Genomic DNA, 18,947 nt, shown 5'->3' on the forward strand with positions numbered 1-18,947 from the left:
GTGGAGGAAGCAACACCACAGCCCCAGAGGCTATCCAAGGCTACAGAATGCAGCTTCTTACAACGGAGGGGCAGTAACAATGCATAGCACCAAAACTTCCAGTCAGAAGTGTCCTTCCATCACTGAACCAAGGGCTTGGGCCATTAGTGGCTGCCAGATCCCCCTTGTGGCCATGTAAAGGAACTACTGCTTAGTGTCCTCCAAAAGCAAAGCTTCTTCATCGAGTGTCCCCGTGGGTGCTCCACAATAGGTGTCGGGCTCGCCCAGCGCCGCAGATCGGAATTCTTCCAGCAGTTTCTCCTGGATCATGCATGCGCCAGCACGCGCCGCTCCCTTGCGCGTCCCCGGCCATGTGCGCGATCTGGTCCCCGCCAGTTCCTTCTCAACCACCATCGGCTGCAGACGGAATCCGCTCAGGCTACGGCCAGAGTCAGATTAGACAGTGTTTCTATGTGTAAATTGTTTTTTTTGTTTTTTTTTGAAAAAAAGAAAGAGGACAAAGATATGAAAAAAAAAAAAAGGAGAGAGAGGAGCGGAGAAGAAGAGTGGACGTGAAGGCCAGTAGGCCACTCGCTGCCCTGCAGGCCGGGGTCCGCGATTTGGGTAAACAGGCACGGATAAGGTGCTAAATACCCTCTTAACAGTAAAAGACTCACTGAGATGGCTTCTTCAGGCTTTAAAAAGTGCGAGTCCTGCCGTGAAGCTATGCCGGCCTCCGATGGGCATAGTGAATGCATCCAGTGCCTGGGGGAAAATCACACGTTACCCACAAGTGTTCCCACTGTGCTAAGCTCACAGCCAGGGCAAGAAAAGACAGAGAAATGTGTCTTAAAATGCTCTTGTTTAGACACGCCGGAGAGGCAATCAGAAGGGCCCTCTGGGTTCCACAAAAGGAAGGCAGCTTCTCTGACCCCCTCGGTGCAAAAATGGAGGAAGCTCTCCCCAGTTCAATCCCTGCCGGCGGTCTCAGCGAGCGGAACGGGTGGAGCACACAGCCCCCAGCCGCATATTCAGGCAAGCGGCACCGCGGCAGTGCACGTGGCAGAGGCTGAGCCTCCGATTACAAAATAGCCGGCATGCGCAGCGCCTAGAGCGGTGGCCAGGCCAGCGCAGGAACTGGGGGCACCGCCACAGGTGGCAACGACCCCCGCGGCACCAACGATGCAGGGCCAGCAGGCACGGAGCCCGCAGGCACCAGAGGACGTTATCCGCGCAGCACCGCAGCTGAGCGGGCAGAGCGCGGCGCCGAGATCCCCGGCGCGGCAGGGGGCGGTGCCAGCCTCGCAGGGGAGGGGAAAGGCAAGAGCAAAAACCCGGCACCGCAGCCCTTCTCCGGACAGGGCTGCGCTGCTGCTAACAAGCTCCCCCCCTGTGCTACACACGCCGCCCAGAAGGCCTAGGTCTCCGCCGGCCTATCCAGAACCTCCTTCTCCGTTCCTCCAACCAATGTCACCATGGCTGGGGCCACCTTCGCCCTTTCTGGGATTGGATCCGCTGGAGTACTATCACAAACCAGTGTCACCGCTATCTGTGTCATTGCGGAAGTCTCGCTCTCCCAGACATCGGGGGTACACACCCCGAGAGTGGTCCCGGTCTCCATCCCCGGACCCGTGCCTGTGCTGCCATGGTCGTTCCTATCATGCTAGACACAGACACCCCAGGCCTATGCCCAGGGGCAGGTCCCCCCCGGCCAGCCAATACCCCCGTGGACACTCCGGGCAGGGAATGAAACTCAGTTATCTCAAGGGGAGTTAATTTTAGAACCCCGAGACTTTCCTTCGCAATCCTCCAGCGAGCAGGTACACCATCGACCACAGGAACCTGAGAGTTCAAGGGAGGTTTACCCTAGTGGTTCCTCCTCATCCTCCCCAGATGAGGCCATGGCCCCCGGGGATGTCGCTCCCCCAGATGACCTCAAACAGTTTCAGGAGCTGTTTAAAAGGGTGGCTTTCACGCAGGGCATTCAAACGGCAGAAGTGCAGGAGAAACATCACAAACTCCTGAAAAATTTGAGACCCCCGGCTTCATCCAAAATTGCTATCCCGCTGGACGAAGCCATTATGGAGTCAGCCACTACCATATGGCAGACTCCGGCCTCTGTTCCGCCTATGAATAAAAGAGCGGACAAGAAGTACTTCGTCCCAGCAAAGGGCATGTAGTTCCTCTTCAGTCACCCACAACTGAACTCATTGGTGATCGAATCGTCCCAGCAGAGGTCAAAGACTTCTCAGTACAAATCGGGGGGATCGGACAAAGATGCCAAGAAGCTAGAGCTGTTTGGCAGGAAGGTATATTCCTCTTCCACCCTGCTATTGAGAATGGCAAATTATGCGGCGCACCTAGCAAACCATAACTTCGATAATTACTCCAGGCTTACTTCTCTCATGGATTCACTTCCGGAAGATAAGCAGCCGGTGTTAAAGGCAATTGTGCAAGAGGGCTACGCCGCTTCGAGGATGGGAGTCCAGATCGCCCTGGATGTGGCAGATACAGCGGCATGCTCAACGGCTACAGCAGTGGTCATGCGTAGAGAATCCTGGCTCCAGACATCGGGCATCCCGAGGGATCTACAGGCGAAGATCGTGGATCTTCCCTTTGACACGCAAAAGTTGTTTGCAGACTCAACCGACTCGGTCCTCCACTCCAGTAAGGACTCGAGAGCTACACTTAGAACCCTGGGTATTTATACCCCTCCATATAGGAATCAAAAACATTACCCTCAGCAAAGACGCTACCCGTACCAACCACAGAGTGCACAGTATCAGCGGGGATACGACCAAGGGCGACATCAACAGCAGCAACAGTACGGAACTCCCAGGCGACGTTCCCAACAAAGCCGTACACCCTCGGGACAGGCCCAAAGGCAACAGGTTTGACGGGCATGTCGAGGACTGCACTATCACTACCATCACGCAATGCCACTCATCTCATGTTCCATCATCGCCTCAGACCATTTCACTCCCAATGGCAAAAGATCACCGCAGACAAATGGGTGCTTGAGATCATAGCAACGGGTTACGCGACCCCCTTCCAGTCGCTCCCACCGACGAAGCCTCCCTCCAGGCCCCACCTCCAGGACGCTGCCCACAAGGCGAGGCTCAAACAGGAGGTGGACCACCTTATGTTCATAGGGGCGGTGGAAAGAGTGCCAGAACAATTCCAGGGGAAAGGGTTTTATTCACGCTAGTTCCTCACAGAGAAGAAAACAGGAGGCTGGAGGCCCATCTTAGATCTTCGGGGCCTCAACCGCTACTTGCGCAAGCAACGGTTTCGGATGATTAGTCGCCTCCATACTCACGGCACTGGACGATGGAGATTGGTTCACAGCCCTTGACTTACAAGATGCTTGCTTTCATATAACGATCCACCCGGCACTCAGGTGCTTCCTCCGCTTCATGGTCAGCAAGGAACACTTCCAGTACAGCGTTCTTCTGTTCGGCCTCTCCTCGGCCCCCAGAGTCTTTACCAAAACCTTGGCAGTGGTGTCAGCCTACCTGCACAGACAGGGGGTATTCATATTTCCATACCTGGACGACTGCCTACTGAAAGGAGCCTCGAAGACAGAGGTCCTACGCATGATATAAGTCACAGCGAACACGTTTTCTTCGCTGGGCCTAGTCATCAACCTCGTGAAGTCAAAGACCGACGCCACACAGGACAGAGTTCGTAGGGACACAAATAAACTCTATCACAACAAGGGTGTATCTGCCTGACGCCTGCTTTCGCGCCATCAGTACGCTGGTGCAAGTCATTACATACAGTCCCACGGTGCCGGTCTTAACGTGCTTACAGCTGCTGGGCCATATGGCGGCAGCAACATTTGTGGTACAGAATGCCAGATTGCACATGCGAAGCCTACAGCATTGGCTGGCGAGCGTCTACAAACTGGCATCCCACACCATTCACAGGGTAGTGTCGCCCATGACAGAGGTGCGCAGATCCCTGGCGTGGTGGGTAAACCCCAAGAACTTGCTAGCAGGGGTGCCCTTTCACCAACCACAAATTTCTATTTTTCTTACTACCGACACCTCCCACATAGGATGGGGAGCGCACGTCAGCGACAAGGTGACGCAAGGGCTATGGTCCCCTGCGGAACAGTCACTGCACATAAACATACTAGAGCTCAGAGCAGTGTTCAACGCCTGCAAGCATTTCCGAGACCACATATGTGGCAAAGTAGTCGGGATCAATACAGACAATACCTCCACTATGTTTTACATAAATCGACAAGGAGGAGCCCGATCCCGTGCCCTATGTACGGAAGCAGTCCAACTGTGGAACTGGTGCATCGCCAACAACATTACGTTGAAAGCCTTGTACTTGCCGGGTGCTCACAAGGTGAAAGCAGATCAGCTGAGCAGGCACTTCGCACTCACGCACGAATGGCAGATCCGCGCCGATCTGCTACGACCGATCTTTCATACATGGGGGTTTCCCCAGATCGATCTGTTTGCCACACAGCACAACAAGAAGTGTCCCCAGTATTGCTCCAGGGCAGGAGTGAGGCGGGGGTCCCTGGGGGACGCATTCATGATTCCATGGAAGGGCCCCCTACTTTACGCGTTTCCCCCCACAGCGCTTATCCACAAGGTCTTGCAGAGAGCCACAAGGGAGAGAGCTCGCATGATACTAGTAGTCCCAACGTGGGATCGGCAGCAATGGTTTCCCTTGCTTCTGCGCATGTCGGACCGCCCACCGCTCCCCCTACCAGTGGCGCGGGACCTACTCACGCAGTCCCAGGGGTCCATAGTGCACCCGAACCCTCAGAGTCTGCGCCTACAAGCATGGCTAATCTATGGCTCAGCTCCTTAGAAAGTACATGCACGGAGGGAGTACAACAAGTCCTGGAAAGTAGCCGAAGGACCTCCACCAGAAAGATTTATAAGCAGAAATGGACTCGATTCACAGCCTGGTGTTCCACCAAACAGTTAGCTCCCCTTGCCGTTCCTATACCAGTAATACTTGAATACTTACTGGACCTCAAGAGGGATGGACTTTCATTATCCTCGCTAAAAGTCCACCTCACCGCTATATCAGCCTTTCGGCATACAGAGGAGAGGCCCACGGTATTTGCCCATCCTATCATTACCAGGTTCTTGAAGGGGTTGGTAAACCTGTACCCCCCTCGGAAACCGCTTCCGCCATCGTGGAACCTGGACCTGGTGCTCAGCACACTCACGGGTCCACCTTTTGAACCATTAGCCACGGTTCCCCTACGTCTCCTTACGATAAAAACAACCTTTCTCTTTGCAATTACGTCAGCTCGCAGGGTCAGTGAGCTTGCAGCAGTTATGGCAATGCCGCCCTGCAAAGTGTTCTCAAAGGAGGCGGTAACCTTACGGCTGCAACCAGCCTTTGTTCCAAAAGTTTCATCAGAATTCCATCTTAACAAGCCAATAGTTTTACCCTCGTTTTACCCGAAGCCTCACAGCTCCAGCAAGGAGGCACGCCTGCATCTCCTGGATGTGAAAAGGGCATTGGCCTTCTACATAGACAGAACTAAGTCCTTCCGGAAAACGGACAGGCTTCTAGTCTCTCTCACTCCCAGGTCAAAAGGAGAAGGTCTCTCTTCACAGAGAATCTCAAAGCACATTGTATCCTGTATAAAAATGTGCTACGAACTTCAAAAGACTCCTTTGCTGGCCCCGCCCAGGGCTCACTCCACCAGGGCGGTGGCGGCACCAACAGCCTTCTTTAAGGGCATTGCGTTGAAGGACATCTGTAGAGCAGCGACCTGGTCATCCTATGACACCTTCGCCAAGCATTATGCCCTACATTGGGTATTCCAAGAGGGTACCCATCTGTCGACAGCAGTCCTTTCGGGAGCAAGCTGCACATAAACTAATTACCCACCTCCTTTCTTGGGTTACTGCTGGGTAGTCACCTATTGTGGAGCACCCACAGGGACACTCGAAGAAAGAGAAGTTACTCACCGTAGTAACGATGGTTCTTCGAGATGTGTCCCCGTGGGTGCTCCACCACCCGCCCATCCTCCCCGCTTCGGATCTCTGTCTAGTGTTTTTCAGGAGCATCTGAGGCGGTTGGTCAAGGAACTGGTGGGGACCGGATCGCGCACGTGGCCGGGAACGCGCAAGGGAGTGGCGCGCGCCGGCACATGCACGATCCAGGAGAAACTGCTGGAAGAATTCTGATCTGCGACACCGGGCAAGCCCGACACCTATTGTGGAGCACCCACAGGGACACATCTCAAAGAACCATCGTTACTACGGTGAGTAACTTCTCTATCCCTATTCATGCTTCCTTTGTCTGGACAAACACACAGCCCACTCCCTCAGATTGCTGGGGTAGCCATCGCCCATTGCATCTCCTGCCTGAACATCCCTGCTGGTCGCGGTTTCAATCTGTGACATGTACTTAACAAAGCTCTCATTGATATTAAACCATCTTCCTCACTGCTCAGTAAAGTAGACCAGTTTTCCCAAGCACCAGAAAGGACAAAAACACAATAATGTTATGAAAAAGGGGAACAAAGAGGAGCACAGAGAATAATAAGACTCTGGTCAGTCTAACTTCAATACTCGTAAAGATACAAGAACAAAGTTTTAAATTATCAGTTTATACACAGCCAGAGAATGGTGGGTTATAAGTAACAGGTAAGATGGATTTGTTGACAACAAATCATGCCAAACAAACCTCCCTTTCTTTTTTCAGGATTCCTGGCCCAATGGATTGGGGGTGCGAGCAAGCTGCAGCTGTGATGGATTTTAGGAACCCTTTTCACACCATCCCACATAATATTTCCATAAGCAAATTAGGGACATGTGGTCTCCATGGACTTACTGTAATGTGGGAGCACAACATCCTCAATGGCTGCACTCGCTATGAGTGGTCTTCTGCTGCACCGGCAGGGTGTATTTAGGGTGCTGCTGCAGGAGTTTTCCTGGCCCTGTACTATTTAATACTTTTGTTATCGACTTGGATCATTGGAGTGGACTGTTTGGTTATAAAATATGCAGGTGGCACCAAGTTGGGAGTAGCTGCTAGCCATTCTCACCAATACCCTCCCAGAGCATCCTCACTGCTAGAGATGGGATGACTAGTACTGAACACAGTGCAAGGGTCAACAACCTTTCCAAGGTGGAGTGCTAAAATTTGACCTTTGACTTCTATGTACAGTCCGAGTGTCAGTGATACTTTGTACAGTCACTAACAGTCATGCTTACAACAGCTTCATTAATAAATTAAGATGCTGAGCTGTCTCTTTTAGGTGGTGGTTGGTAGCATTAGCTGGACTTCTGTTAATCCGCAGGCCGCATGGCTTTGAGCAAGGTCCCAGCTGCATGGAATAAGAAGGGTGGGGCTCAACTCCCGTCTTGAGTGCCAGTGAAAATCGGCAGGCCCTCATCCCAACTCACAGCTGTATTATCGCCACTTTGGAAAGGGACGCCGCCTACTCCTGACTCATGCACCAAGGCCCTAAGGGGATTTAGGGAAGTTACATGGCCCCTCTGTCCCACGTCAGCCACCGATGATGGCAAAAGCAAGAGCAAGGTCAAGGTGCATCCCTGTGGTCATGTGTCACCACAGTCCCTCAGTAAGCCAGGATCCCAGGTCCACACCATCTCACCTGTCAAAGCTCTGAATCAGCGGGAAGAAGAAATGCCCAGCTAGAGAACTGAACCTGTTTGGGCCACAAGCCGCTCCCACTAGAGACTGACCCTGCCCAAGAGAGAAAAGTGGGTTAGAGAGGAAACGCAGCCAGCAGAAGTAACAGCCTCACTCCTCGCCACTGTCAGACCTCACAGCGTCCATTGAAGTGTCCCTTCTTCCTTGTTGTGTCCCAACCTCCCCTGCTACTCTCCTACGTGCCTGACATTGCCTCTAATGGGCATTTCCCAGCAGTGGCAACGCTGGTTCGGTGCTGTGTGCTGGAGTTAAATCCCCCATTTCCAGTCCCTCCTCATTCCCATCACTGAGGAGTTCTACATAGACTGGCCCAGCCCTGAGGTACAGGAGGGAAACCTGAGAGGAAGCAAGTGATCATACACAAAATAAACAAAACTCGGAGAAGAGGCTCACCTCACAGAACCACTTCTTTCCTGGCAATTAGCAGGAAGCTCGGGGGGGGGGGGGGTGGTCAGAGACACAGAATGAAGCTAGCTGGCTGCCAGGATGGGCCTGAGGGAAGGTGCTGAAAAATGGGAAGCAGAGCTCCTGTCCTCTCCTGGGGGTAGGCGGAGAGCAGCTCTATGGCCTGGACCTGCAGAATGGAGACTCAGAGCTGACGGGGTGAGACATGGGGCATGGGTGTGGATGGGGCGAGCCAGTGCTTCAAGGAGCTGGAGACACGCTCCTGCCAAGGAGACACAGAGGACTGGAATTTTTCCTTTAAAAAGAACTCACTCAGCCTCTCCTGGTGCTGCCACTGGCCCTGGCCAGGACTGTGGCACTACTCATCATTAGTCCCACAGCAGGTGGTCTTAGTGTATTTCCACCATCTTGCATCCTGGCCTCACCTTCGTCAAATAGCGCGTCTTACTTTTGATCCTTTCGTCCACAATCCTTCTCCAGTCCTGGGTGCTGTCCCTGCCAGGGAGAGTCTGGACACAAGGACTCAGGACACTGCTGGGCTTGTTTTTCCCAGAGATATGGGGCTGAGAGAGTTCCTGAGCAGCCAAAGCTAGGACCTGGATGAATGGACAGAGGTTCCATGAGGGAGAAGGAAGCTCCGTCTAGCAATGAAGCAAGACGTGACACTCCCCTGCGCTGAAGTAATGGAGTAAGGCAGGAATAAGAAGCAAGGTGGGCACAAAAGAGCTCAAGACCAAAATGCGGGAGTGAGGATGACAGGACTGACCACACCAGTCTGAGGCCACCAAACCCCTCTGAGATACTGCAGGGGATACTCAGCAGAGGGGCTCAGCTAGAAAGCAGACGGGGCTCCTTTTCTAGGTACAACAAATGAAAAGTGGGACACCAGCAGGGGGCGGGAGCCTGCTGAGGATGTGAATCAGGCAGTAAAATGTTAGCAGATTCTAAAAAACAGCCATACGAGTGGTCACCACCTGGCCTCTGCTCTGATTCTTCTCCCCATCCCAGCTCCCATCACAGCTGTACAGCATGCTAACCTCTGAAGGCAGGAAGCAATGGGCGGTAATGCATATTAATGTAACAAATTCCCCCAGGCTGCTCCTGCTTCACCCCACTGTTTTTTCCAATCAGAAGTCCAGGGATTACCCCAGCGTGTATTCTGAAGATGTGGGTCTGGTCCACCAGGAGGACCCGTGGGTGGGAAGATGAAAGGAAGAGGAAGGAAGAGGAGAGGTACTTACATCCAGAATGTCCATGCGCTGACAGAGACTGTAGTTCAGGGAGTAGAACTGGGAGGTCAGGTACTGCACCACCTGCACCGAGCCAGGGAACAAAGAGCATGAACCAATAACTGGGGAAGGACCTGTCCCCACCGTACTCCTCCCTGGGGGCTGGAGCTCTAGGAGAGGAGAAATCCTAACTCCTGATAGGACTAAACCAGGAAGCTCCACAACTGGGGAGAGAAGAACCACCTACATGGGAGAAACTTAGGGACTTGCACTGGCCAAGAGGAAGCCAATTCCAGCCAACCTGGCACTACCATTCCACAGCACCTTCTGCCCAGCGTGTCCAAGTGCTCTGTAATCAGTGACTAACCCAACCTTTGTGCGTCTCAGAGGCCGGAGTCTCCCTTCACAGGTGCTGAAACTGAGGCTGTGCTAGCCAATTTGCACACATGTGCACACCTGCCTTCCATCAAACACTTACCTAGTCAACCATTTCAACTGTCTCGCACAGAGCTTTCCTCTCAGCCGTTCCCCTTCTTGCACCAGGGTTCCAACCACGCCAATGCAGCTACTCTGCCTAGCTGGCAAGAAGGCAGAACAGCTCTCTGCACAAGCTTGGCCTGCTCCCTAACCGGCCACCCAGCCTGCCATCATGGAAACTGCTGCCATGCCAGCAAGAGACACCTACTGCAACTGCTCAAACCCACGTGCCTGTGCCCACTGCAAGGCACCAGTAGCACAAGGGACTCACTTGGACTGGATCGGTGACAGTCAGAGCCACTAGGGCTCTCTGGCGCAGCTCCACAAAGCCCTCAATGTAGGTTCTCTCCTCCAGGTGCAGCAGCACTTTAGCCAGTTCCATGCTCACCTGCACAAAATACAAAAAGCAGAGGCCCCAAACAGGGCTTAAGACTCTCCCCTCCCCTGAGGGTTTAAAGAGGAAGATGTAGACACAAACTCTTCCTTTGGCTGCCTCTGTGTGAACAGTGCAGCTGAAGAAGCAGGGCCTGAGCATTAGCTGCCCCAGACGACGTGACAAGCAAGGGTGTCACTGAGATGGAACTACTCCAAGCAGTGACTAACCTCTTGGTAGACATCCTACTCTGTGCCCCTTTGAAACAGGGCTCTTGGAAGGATGTTAGTGGCACAGAATGGAGAAAACAGCTTAGTAAAACTTACATGGCATCTGTGCAGTATGTACTCCCTCTAGTCGCTAACCCACACAAGGGGATAAGAACCTACAACCGCTACCAGTTACATCTCTTGTGCAGTTGGTAGAGGTCTAGGCTTTCTGCACTCCAAGTCCCAAGTTCTGTCCCTGCAGATTACCCAGGCTGTAGGGCCATTACATCAGCAACCCTTTGTCCCATTTTCTCTCTGCCCACCCAAGCTCTGCATCTTGACTGGCCTGCCTCAAAATCTCTCTTGATGATGAACCCAAAAGAGTAGAACACAATGGGTCTGAAGAAAGCCTAAAGACATTTCATCCTCTTTTGGTTTGCATTGCTGCACTTGCTTTGGCTTCAAAATTGCTCCCCAGGCAGTGCACCAAACTCTGTTCACCCTGGACAAAGTGTGCTGCTTCCATTACCCCCCTCAATCCGAAGCTGCTTGGAAGGCTCTTCCTGTCTCCCTGTCTCCATTCCTGCTGCAAAAGGGATCCACAGAACAGCCAGCTGCCTTGCTGCCGCCGCCGCCGCCACCACCACCACCGGGGTCTGACCCAACTCCAGGACAAGTCCGCTGGTCTGTGACTCTTGACGTTACCATCTTGCACTGTTAATAGCCTCTTCTGAGGCCCAGATGGCAACGCTCTTGCTAAGGCCGGTTAGTAACCATTAGCCCATGTGGCCTTACCTCTCTTACAGTAGCTGGATTCCTACGAATAAGACAATCCAGCACCTTCATTGTGGCTTCCCACTTGTCCACATCTTCAGATCTGGTTAGGACTAAAGGTAAACAGGAAAAAACCATTTCAGCTCAGCTGACCAGCTGTGAGAACACTTCTGCGAGCAAGAATCCCAGGGATCTCCCTTCACTTCCTGCCCTTCAACAGAAAGATGCAACCAAGGCCAGATGTGGAAATTTGCCATATGGTGTAAGAACCTGAGTGGACTTATGGGTCTTAAGCTGCCCCTGCTCTAAGTGGTCTCTTCCATCTCTTCCATCAGTAAGAAAATACCAATTCAGCAAAGAGATCAAATACTAGAAACTTAACAGATTACTTCAACCTGCTCTACACTACACTACAACATTAGGTCCAAGTAGGCTACCTTGTATAAGCTTAGTGGTGCATGCCTCTGTGCTTACATTTGTCTTTCCCCAACCTGTGCTCTCCACTACGCCCACATAGTGATTCCACTGTTCCAGGTGGCACTGAGCCACAGCTGATGTACAGTAAACCCTCGAGAAACGCACAATCAAGTTGCGCATATCTCGGGTTAATGCAACTGCTGCCCTGACAGGAGCAGGAAACCACTGCTGTCAATGGCGGCAGCCCTATATCAGGCTGCCATCCCTAACAGGAGTGGTTTCCCGGTCTCCAGAGTGGCGGGGAGCTGGGAACCAGGCAGCAGCCTGGGTCCTGGCTCCCCTCTGCGTGGAGGGCCAGGAAACTGAGCAGAGTAACAGCCATAGTTAGTTTCCTGGCTTCAAGGAGCAGAAGGGAGCCAGGAAACAGGCAGCCCCTGGCTCCCTGCTCTCCTCCACTGGCTGGAGCCAGGAAACTGAACAAGGCTGCTGCCCTGCTCAGTTTCCTCTCTCTGCAATGGCCCAGCTAGTCAGTTTCCTGGGTCCCACAAGTGGCAGGGAGATGGGAACCAGGCTGCCCCCTGGTTCCTGGCTCTCTGCCATGCTGGGAGCCAGGAAACAGACCAGTCCTGCAAGCCCAGGCGAGATGGGAAGCAGGCTGCCTAGTTCCCATCTCCCCTCGACTTGCAAGAAAATTTGAGGTACGTGGGGGATGCAGAAATAGAACTCCTGCGTAACTCAAGGGTTTACTGTACTGAGGTTGACACAGCACCAACGTAGACACTGTATTACTTATGAAGACCTAACAATACTCCAGCTGTTGTCCCAGAATGCCCAACATAATAATTGTGAATTCTGCTGCCCGAGGGTCAGAGTCCAGAAGTACCCTTTAAATCCTGCATGTCTTTTAAGTGCCCTTTTCAGATTGTCCCTCTTGGTGAACACACCTAGCAGCTCAACACCATTGTGTGCAACTGCCCAGCTGACCTTGCAGGTTCTATGTTCCAGGCTCAAACTGGCCTGGAGTGGATCTCCTGGGCCTGTGGGGAGAAGAAGCTATACATGCACAGCTAGGGAGCAGCCACCAAAACCTGGGCATCTAAGAGCACATTGCACAGGGGAAGCTGGGGCAGGGGGATGCCAGGGATCAGCAGCAGCACTGTGAGAAAGTCAAAGACCTGCAGCAAGAATATCAGCAGCCCTGGGAGGCCAACAGTCAATCTGGTGCTGAGCTGCAGACTTGAGGCTTTTACAAACAGCAGCATGACATACTTGGCAAAAAACCCACTGCCATCCTACGCAGCACCAGGGATACCCCCAGTGTGCCTGAGTCACAGGCTGGTGCGTGGAAAGAGAAGGAGGATAGCCCTGTAGAACGGGACAGGACTTTAAAAGGATGGGGATGTGTAATCAGGGTTGTTCAGCTGCACTGAGAGCCAGGATCTATTTAAGACTCCACTACAATCCAGTCTGTCCCAGCAGTCAAGCACACTGCAATTTGTCCACCTGTATTTACCGACAAATAAAAATTCTGCATATTTTCAAATTCTGCAAACTTTTGGCACAGAAGTTTACAGGTTTCAGTGCAGAATTCCCTCCAAAGTAACATGAGCATGGGCGCCCTGTCTGTGCCTATGTTACCCTAGGGGAGACAGCCACTAAAACCGCCCTGCATCTGCTGGGACACTGCACCCGCACAGTTAATTAAGCTGCACTCGTACACAACGGGACAAGTGAGGTGCCATTGGAAAAGTTATGATTGCTGAATATTGTGACCCTGTTGGTGTGTATGTATTATTTTTGTATCTGAAGTTATGACTACTGACTGTGGATCAAGGGCTTTGTCTACACTTCTAAAATTGAAGTACAGCCACAGCAGTGCTTTAAAATGAAAGTGTGACCATGGCAGGAGCACTGAGACGGAGCTCCCCAAGCGCTTACGTAAACCACCTCCTCAAGGGGAGCAGTTAACAGTGCTGGGAGCTCATTTACACTGGCACTTTACCTTGCTGTTACTTGCTGGGTTTGGTGGGGTGGGGAGGGGGCATCATACCATGAGACAGAAAGTTGCAGTGCAGCAAAGTGGCAGTGTAGACTTAGCCTCTGTTTCCCATCTATTCACACCTGCTGACACCCACTAGGCAAGATGCTTCCAGTCTCAACAGCTGGTTGTGAAGAGTCCTGTCTGGGTAACATCAGTCCTGCTCTGCTTCCAGTGTCCTGCGGTTGGTTGTCTGGGCATGTTTAAACACATAGTTGGAGGAAAGGGGCCTTCTGCATCTGAAAGTTATGCAGCCACTGCCAAGGCTGCATTATTATATGATCCTGCCACATAGTGCTGCAACAGCAATCCCAACTACAACCTTAAATTGGTTCACATTTGTTCCACACCAATCTGCTCTCCCTCAAATGGTCATGTTCCCCAGAGTTCCTCTTGATGATTGAAAATACCCTAGTATCATGCATACTGTGCTTGCAGTGCTCATGACAATAATGCAAATTCCATGCTTCAGGTACATGGTGGACAGCAAGAGGCCCCACGCAGGTCCTTAGGGTTTTCAAAACAGGCATGAAAACGATGGGACAGACAGCACTAAGGGATGGAAAAAGTTGAAACATGAGAACTTGATTCTGCAGTTGACTCAGTCACCCTTGAGTGGTTTGCTTCTGCCCCATTGTGCATTGCCAAAACTTCCGCAAAGACCATGCACTGGACTGTGGAGAGCTGCACAACTGCATACCTTCCCACAGCGCACTGTACTGCACATCCATCAAGCACCAGAGGCGAGTTCACCCAACACAAGTGTAAGGAGCCAAGGATGTATGTGCAGGAGTTTTGTTATGTCATCATGCCCATCAAAACTGAAAAAAAAAAAAAAAAAACAGCCTATAGCAGGGACCACCCCGGAGCAGAGTAAGAGATGGGCATTCACCAGGCGCTACCTAGAATCTCCTACCTTCAATACAGTCTCGGATATAGACTGGAGCTTTCATCTTCTTTAGCTCTCTATCCTCTGACATGTCATAAGGGATGAGGTCATCATCACTGCGAAAGAAGTGTAGGCATAACTTAGTCCATGTGGCTCTGACCATGTCACCTTGTCTTCCCTCATGCCAAACTGATAGACAGGGCACATTCCCATCCTTACACCAAAGAGAGGGCCCTTGGAACCCCGACGTACAAGGCTCCAGCCAGCAAAGGAAACACTGGTTACCAAATGTTTGGGATGGCGAGGTGTGTTTAACCACTGAGTTCAGGAGACAGCATGTGCAAACTGCATCTTCATGTGCCACTAGTTTTGTTATCATAAAAACATTTTTCTATTAAGCTGGACATCTGGAGGCTTCTACTCCATAATGTAGGCTTTTCGGACAATTATTTGAGTTGGGGACGGAAGGTTAAATACAGACTAATTTTATGGATAAAACTGTTCTCTGCACAGAGTCAGTTATTATTTCAGACCAATTTTTTGCCCCATGATGTCAGTATGCTCTCTCTCAACTAAGGTTATGAGATTTCATTCGCAGCCCAAAATATAGCCTTATGGGATAAGGAAACCTAATTTTAAGGCCAGATTCAGTTTTGAACCGCCAAACAATTTTCACACCAGTATCCTCATGTACCAGACTTGTCTGCACAGTCTGCTGGAGAGACTATACTTTTGTGGAGCTTGAAATGAACTATTTCAGGTATTAGCCAGCTGTCCATAGCAAGCACCCACCCAGCTACGACAATTAGGGATGGGGCAACAAAGGCCAGCAGTACCTAAATAAAAGTAGCCAGCTGGGCTGCCAAGATTTAAAAAAAAATAATAAATAAAATCATTCACCTTTGAAAAACATTCCCTCTCCTAGGACAGGCAGCAGCTAATTACAATGCCTTTTTCAGACTAAAATTATCTCCGATCCATGCAGCATCACATTTTCAGGCACATTTTCAAGTTACAGACACAAGTGTGTTATTCCCTACTGATCGCCTAGCCCAGCTGTGCAATTCCCAAAGTCTGCTCAAACCACTATCCTGGACACAGACGCCTTTCCATATTGCTGAAAGCCGGGATGTCCCCTTTGCTGATCCAGCTCCAGATCAGACAAACAGAGCTGTTCACACCATATCCTCCCACTTCCCAGGCAGCTGCTGGAGTCTCTTTTCACACACTGTACAGAACACGACCACAGTGTTCTTCCCCTTAAGGAATTTTCCCATGCTTCCATAACTGAGCTGCGAGCCTAAATGAACACAAGGTAATGAGATGTGCAGGGCTTTGGACAACATGCACTCACCCTGTGCCGCCTCTGATGAGCAAACTGCATGTAGGAATCATTAGGAGACAGGACTCCAAATATACTTCTCATATGAAATGCTTCCCATTAAGAATCAAACTAGAAAAGATGTTTTTTAGGAGTTCTTGGACACAGATGTGGGCGGGGGGGGCGAAGAGGTGCATTTTTCTGTAGCAGAGAAAAGCAGCTTGTTTGACAGACCAACTCTGAAGCCTGTACTAATGGTTAAATATGAGAAGATTCTATATGCAGTATAACCACGGAGTATTTGGTCAAACAGCACTTCAGTTTCCCCTATTCATAAAACATGGATAGTAATATTCACCCATGCCAGACAAATGTTTGGGAGGTTAATCCGCTTAAATATTTAGTGTGTGTCTTCAGATCCCCCTTTTCCCTTTACTCTCAAGCCAGCTGTCCTGCGTGTCAGAGACCAGCAATACACTCACCAGGTTTGGCACAATGTCTTCCCATCGAAAAAACATTTTTAAACATCCCCTGTAAAGCCTTTTCAGGGAAGATTTTGATCAGATCAGTTGAACGAAGCACTTGGAAGCCTACAAATGAGCTAGATCGTGCAAGCAACAGAGATGCCTACAGGACAAAGCTAAGGAGCAGGAAGTTACTATGAAGTTTAGTTCCCTTCCTTGGTGCCCATAATTTAACTGTGTCATCTCCTTAGAGCAGTTCATGTACGCTTCTCACTCACAACGGAGCCAGATCCATGCCAAAATGCCACCTGCCTGGTTTTCCTCTATCTTCTTAGGATAAGGAAACAAAGGTGTATCCTTTAGAGGAGACTTGAACAGAGTCTTTGAAGACAGCTTATGAAGCACATGCACTCTGATTTCAAGGGACTGGGAGCCAAGGGGGACTGTCACAACAATTTTATCCACTAAGGTTCTAAGCTCCCATTCATCTCCACAGCTTATTATGAATCGGCTAAAACAATAAATATACAGCACCAATTTAGCAGCTTCCATGGAAGGTTCTCAAGCACATTACAAAGATACAGACAAGACCCATTAGACGGTGAAAGCCAAAAGGGCAAATGGCTACAGATCTCAACTGGCTACAAAAAGCAAATACTTCAGTTAGAGAACAACTCCCTGACCCAATAATCCGCAAGAGTTGAAGTAACCAGATGTGCTCTAATCTATCACATACAGTGGTAATACATCTAGCATAAAACGGGTAGCTTGATAAACATACAAGGTCTGAAAGATGCAGTGGAATCAGGACAATTTGCAAGGCAGTAAGTGTCTAAACAGCAAAACCAACAACACAGGCAACAAAAATACAAATTAATTCCACACTCTGGAACTCTGATCTGCACTTAACAGTCCTGCAAGGAGCCCATCTTCAAGTCTCAGGTCTAGGTCAGAAACAAACTGGGCCCTCTCAAGCTCAGGTCAACAACTTCTTCAGCCTGTGAGGCAGGCACCATGTGGACTCCCCACTACAGCTGCACATGGAGCTGCTGTGCACAGCTCCACTGGGGCAACCATACAAGTTTGGGGAGAAGAGTTGGGTTGGGCTGGCCCTGAAAACAACTTCAACTCCTTGGGCGTGGGTCCAATCTGAGTGTAGAAATTAGGCATGAGAACACTTGTGTCTGCAATTACTCTTTACACACGGCCTGCTTTCTTCCCCAGTTCAGGCTGCAGAGTACAGCCTCTCTCTGCTTTTAAAAACCCATCACTTTCTTTCTACCTCAGATCAGCATTTTGCTTAGAGGTTTAGTTCTTGCACATACCTGTCAAGCTCTGAGTCAGACCTCTCCTCTGGCACAGCACAGGCTGATGGGTGCGGGGTCCCACTTGGTTTTGACAAAGCTTTTGGTGTAGCAGATGAACTGTCATTCCCGCTGTCAGTGACGAAAAAGGGCCAAAGGCATAAAGTAACAAAGGTCTTAAAAAAAACCATGATCACACGCAGGAGAATAGCTTTTCCAAGGTAAAGCCTCATAAGAGCATAAGAGCAGCCATACTGGGTCAGACCAAAGGTCCATCTAGCCCAGTATCCTGTCTGCTGACAGCAGCCAATGCCAGGTGCCCCAGAGGAGGTGAACCGAAGACAATGATCAAGCGATTTGTCTCCTGCCATCCATCTCCCGCCTTTGACAAAAGGCTAGTCACCATACCTTACCCCTACCTAACCTCCAAATATTTATTGAGCTCTTTTTTAAACTCTGTTAGAGTCCTGGCCTTCACAGCGTCCTCTGGTAAGGAGTTTCACAGGTTGACTGTGCGCTGTGTGAAGAAAAACTTCTCACCTTCACCTCCCACCTTCTTGCTACAGCTGGCACTAGAATCTCATTTCATTGTGGGTTCACCTACGATGGTCTGCTAAGAGGAGAAAAAGCTTGAGTACAGGTGTGGGGGTACTTCATGATGGGAGAAGAGGGTCGAGAGGCAGACAGCATGAGCTAGTTCCTTGGACTGCCACCTGAGCCAGCTTTAGTTCCTAACAAAGATTAAGACTGTATGAATGGACAGAATCCAAAACACTCTGGGTAAGGGCAGCTACCATCATCTCAGGACAGAGGAGGTGCTGGCTTGACAAAGCCACAAACCGACCAGGAGGCATCATTCCATGCTGTTAGCATACAAGCAGGGCTGTCCTTACAATCTGAGGGGCCCTACATGACTGGCCTAAGGCTGCCCATTCCCCTCACCCCACAGCGCAGTTTCCACTGGGGCTGAGGGCTACCCTCACAGGACACCTCCCCCCTCTCAGGCACAGCTTCTGCTGGGCTCAGGACTTCCCTGGGGCCGGCGCAGACCCCAGAGGCGGAAGGCTCCTCTCCGCCACCATGTGGTAGGAGGGAGTCCTCAGCTCAGCAGCCGGCTAGCTGATGATAGCACATGGTCGGGGAGGCAACAGGGAGAAGGCAGTCCTGCTGCCACCAAGAGCAGAAGCAGAGGGGCTGGGCCAGAGGGGAACGAGTGGATGATGGTCAGGGCCATATGGAAGCACACAAGTACATATGGCTCTGTAGGGGCACCTAAACATTTGGTGTCCCACATTTTTGGGTGCTTATGCAGCTGCATACTCTGTGTATGCGTACAAGACCGAGTCAGGGGATCTGGGCGTCCCTCACAGCTTCAACAGCCTCATGCATGTTGCTTTCAC

At 51.0% G+C, this 18,947-nt stretch overlaps 1 protein-coding gene across 2 annotated transcripts in view; it reads right to left on the reverse strand.

Moving 5' to 3' along the window:
- Positions 1-18,947, reverse strand: part of TELO2 (telomere maintenance 2) — a 50,046-nt gene that overhangs the window by 15,450 nt on the left and 15,649 nt on the right. For both annotated transcript variants that reach the window (XM_075011184.1, XM_075011185.1), the window contains exons 11-17: positions 17,569-17,679; positions 14,486-14,574; positions 11,136-11,227; positions 10,030-10,146; positions 9,294-9,365; positions 8,478-8,648; positions 7,589-7,680 (exon numbers count right to left, since the gene is read on the reverse strand). In XM_075011184.1, the coding sequence (XP_074867285.1) occupies positions 7,589-7,680; positions 8,478-8,648; positions 9,294-9,365; positions 10,030-10,146; positions 11,136-11,227; positions 14,486-14,574; positions 17,569-17,679 (744 nt within the window). The remainder of the gene's footprint in view (positions 1-7,588; positions 7,681-8,477; positions 8,649-9,293; positions 9,366-10,029; positions 10,147-11,135; positions 11,228-14,485; positions 14,575-17,568; positions 17,680-18,947) is intronic.

Source organism: Carettochelys insculpta, chromosome 16 (assembly GCF_033958435.1).
Source record: "Carettochelys insculpta isolate YL-2023 chromosome 16, ASM3395843v1, whole genome shotgun sequence".
Taxonomy (NCBI): Eukaryota; Metazoa; Chordata; order Testudines; family Carettochelyidae; genus Carettochelys; species Carettochelys insculpta.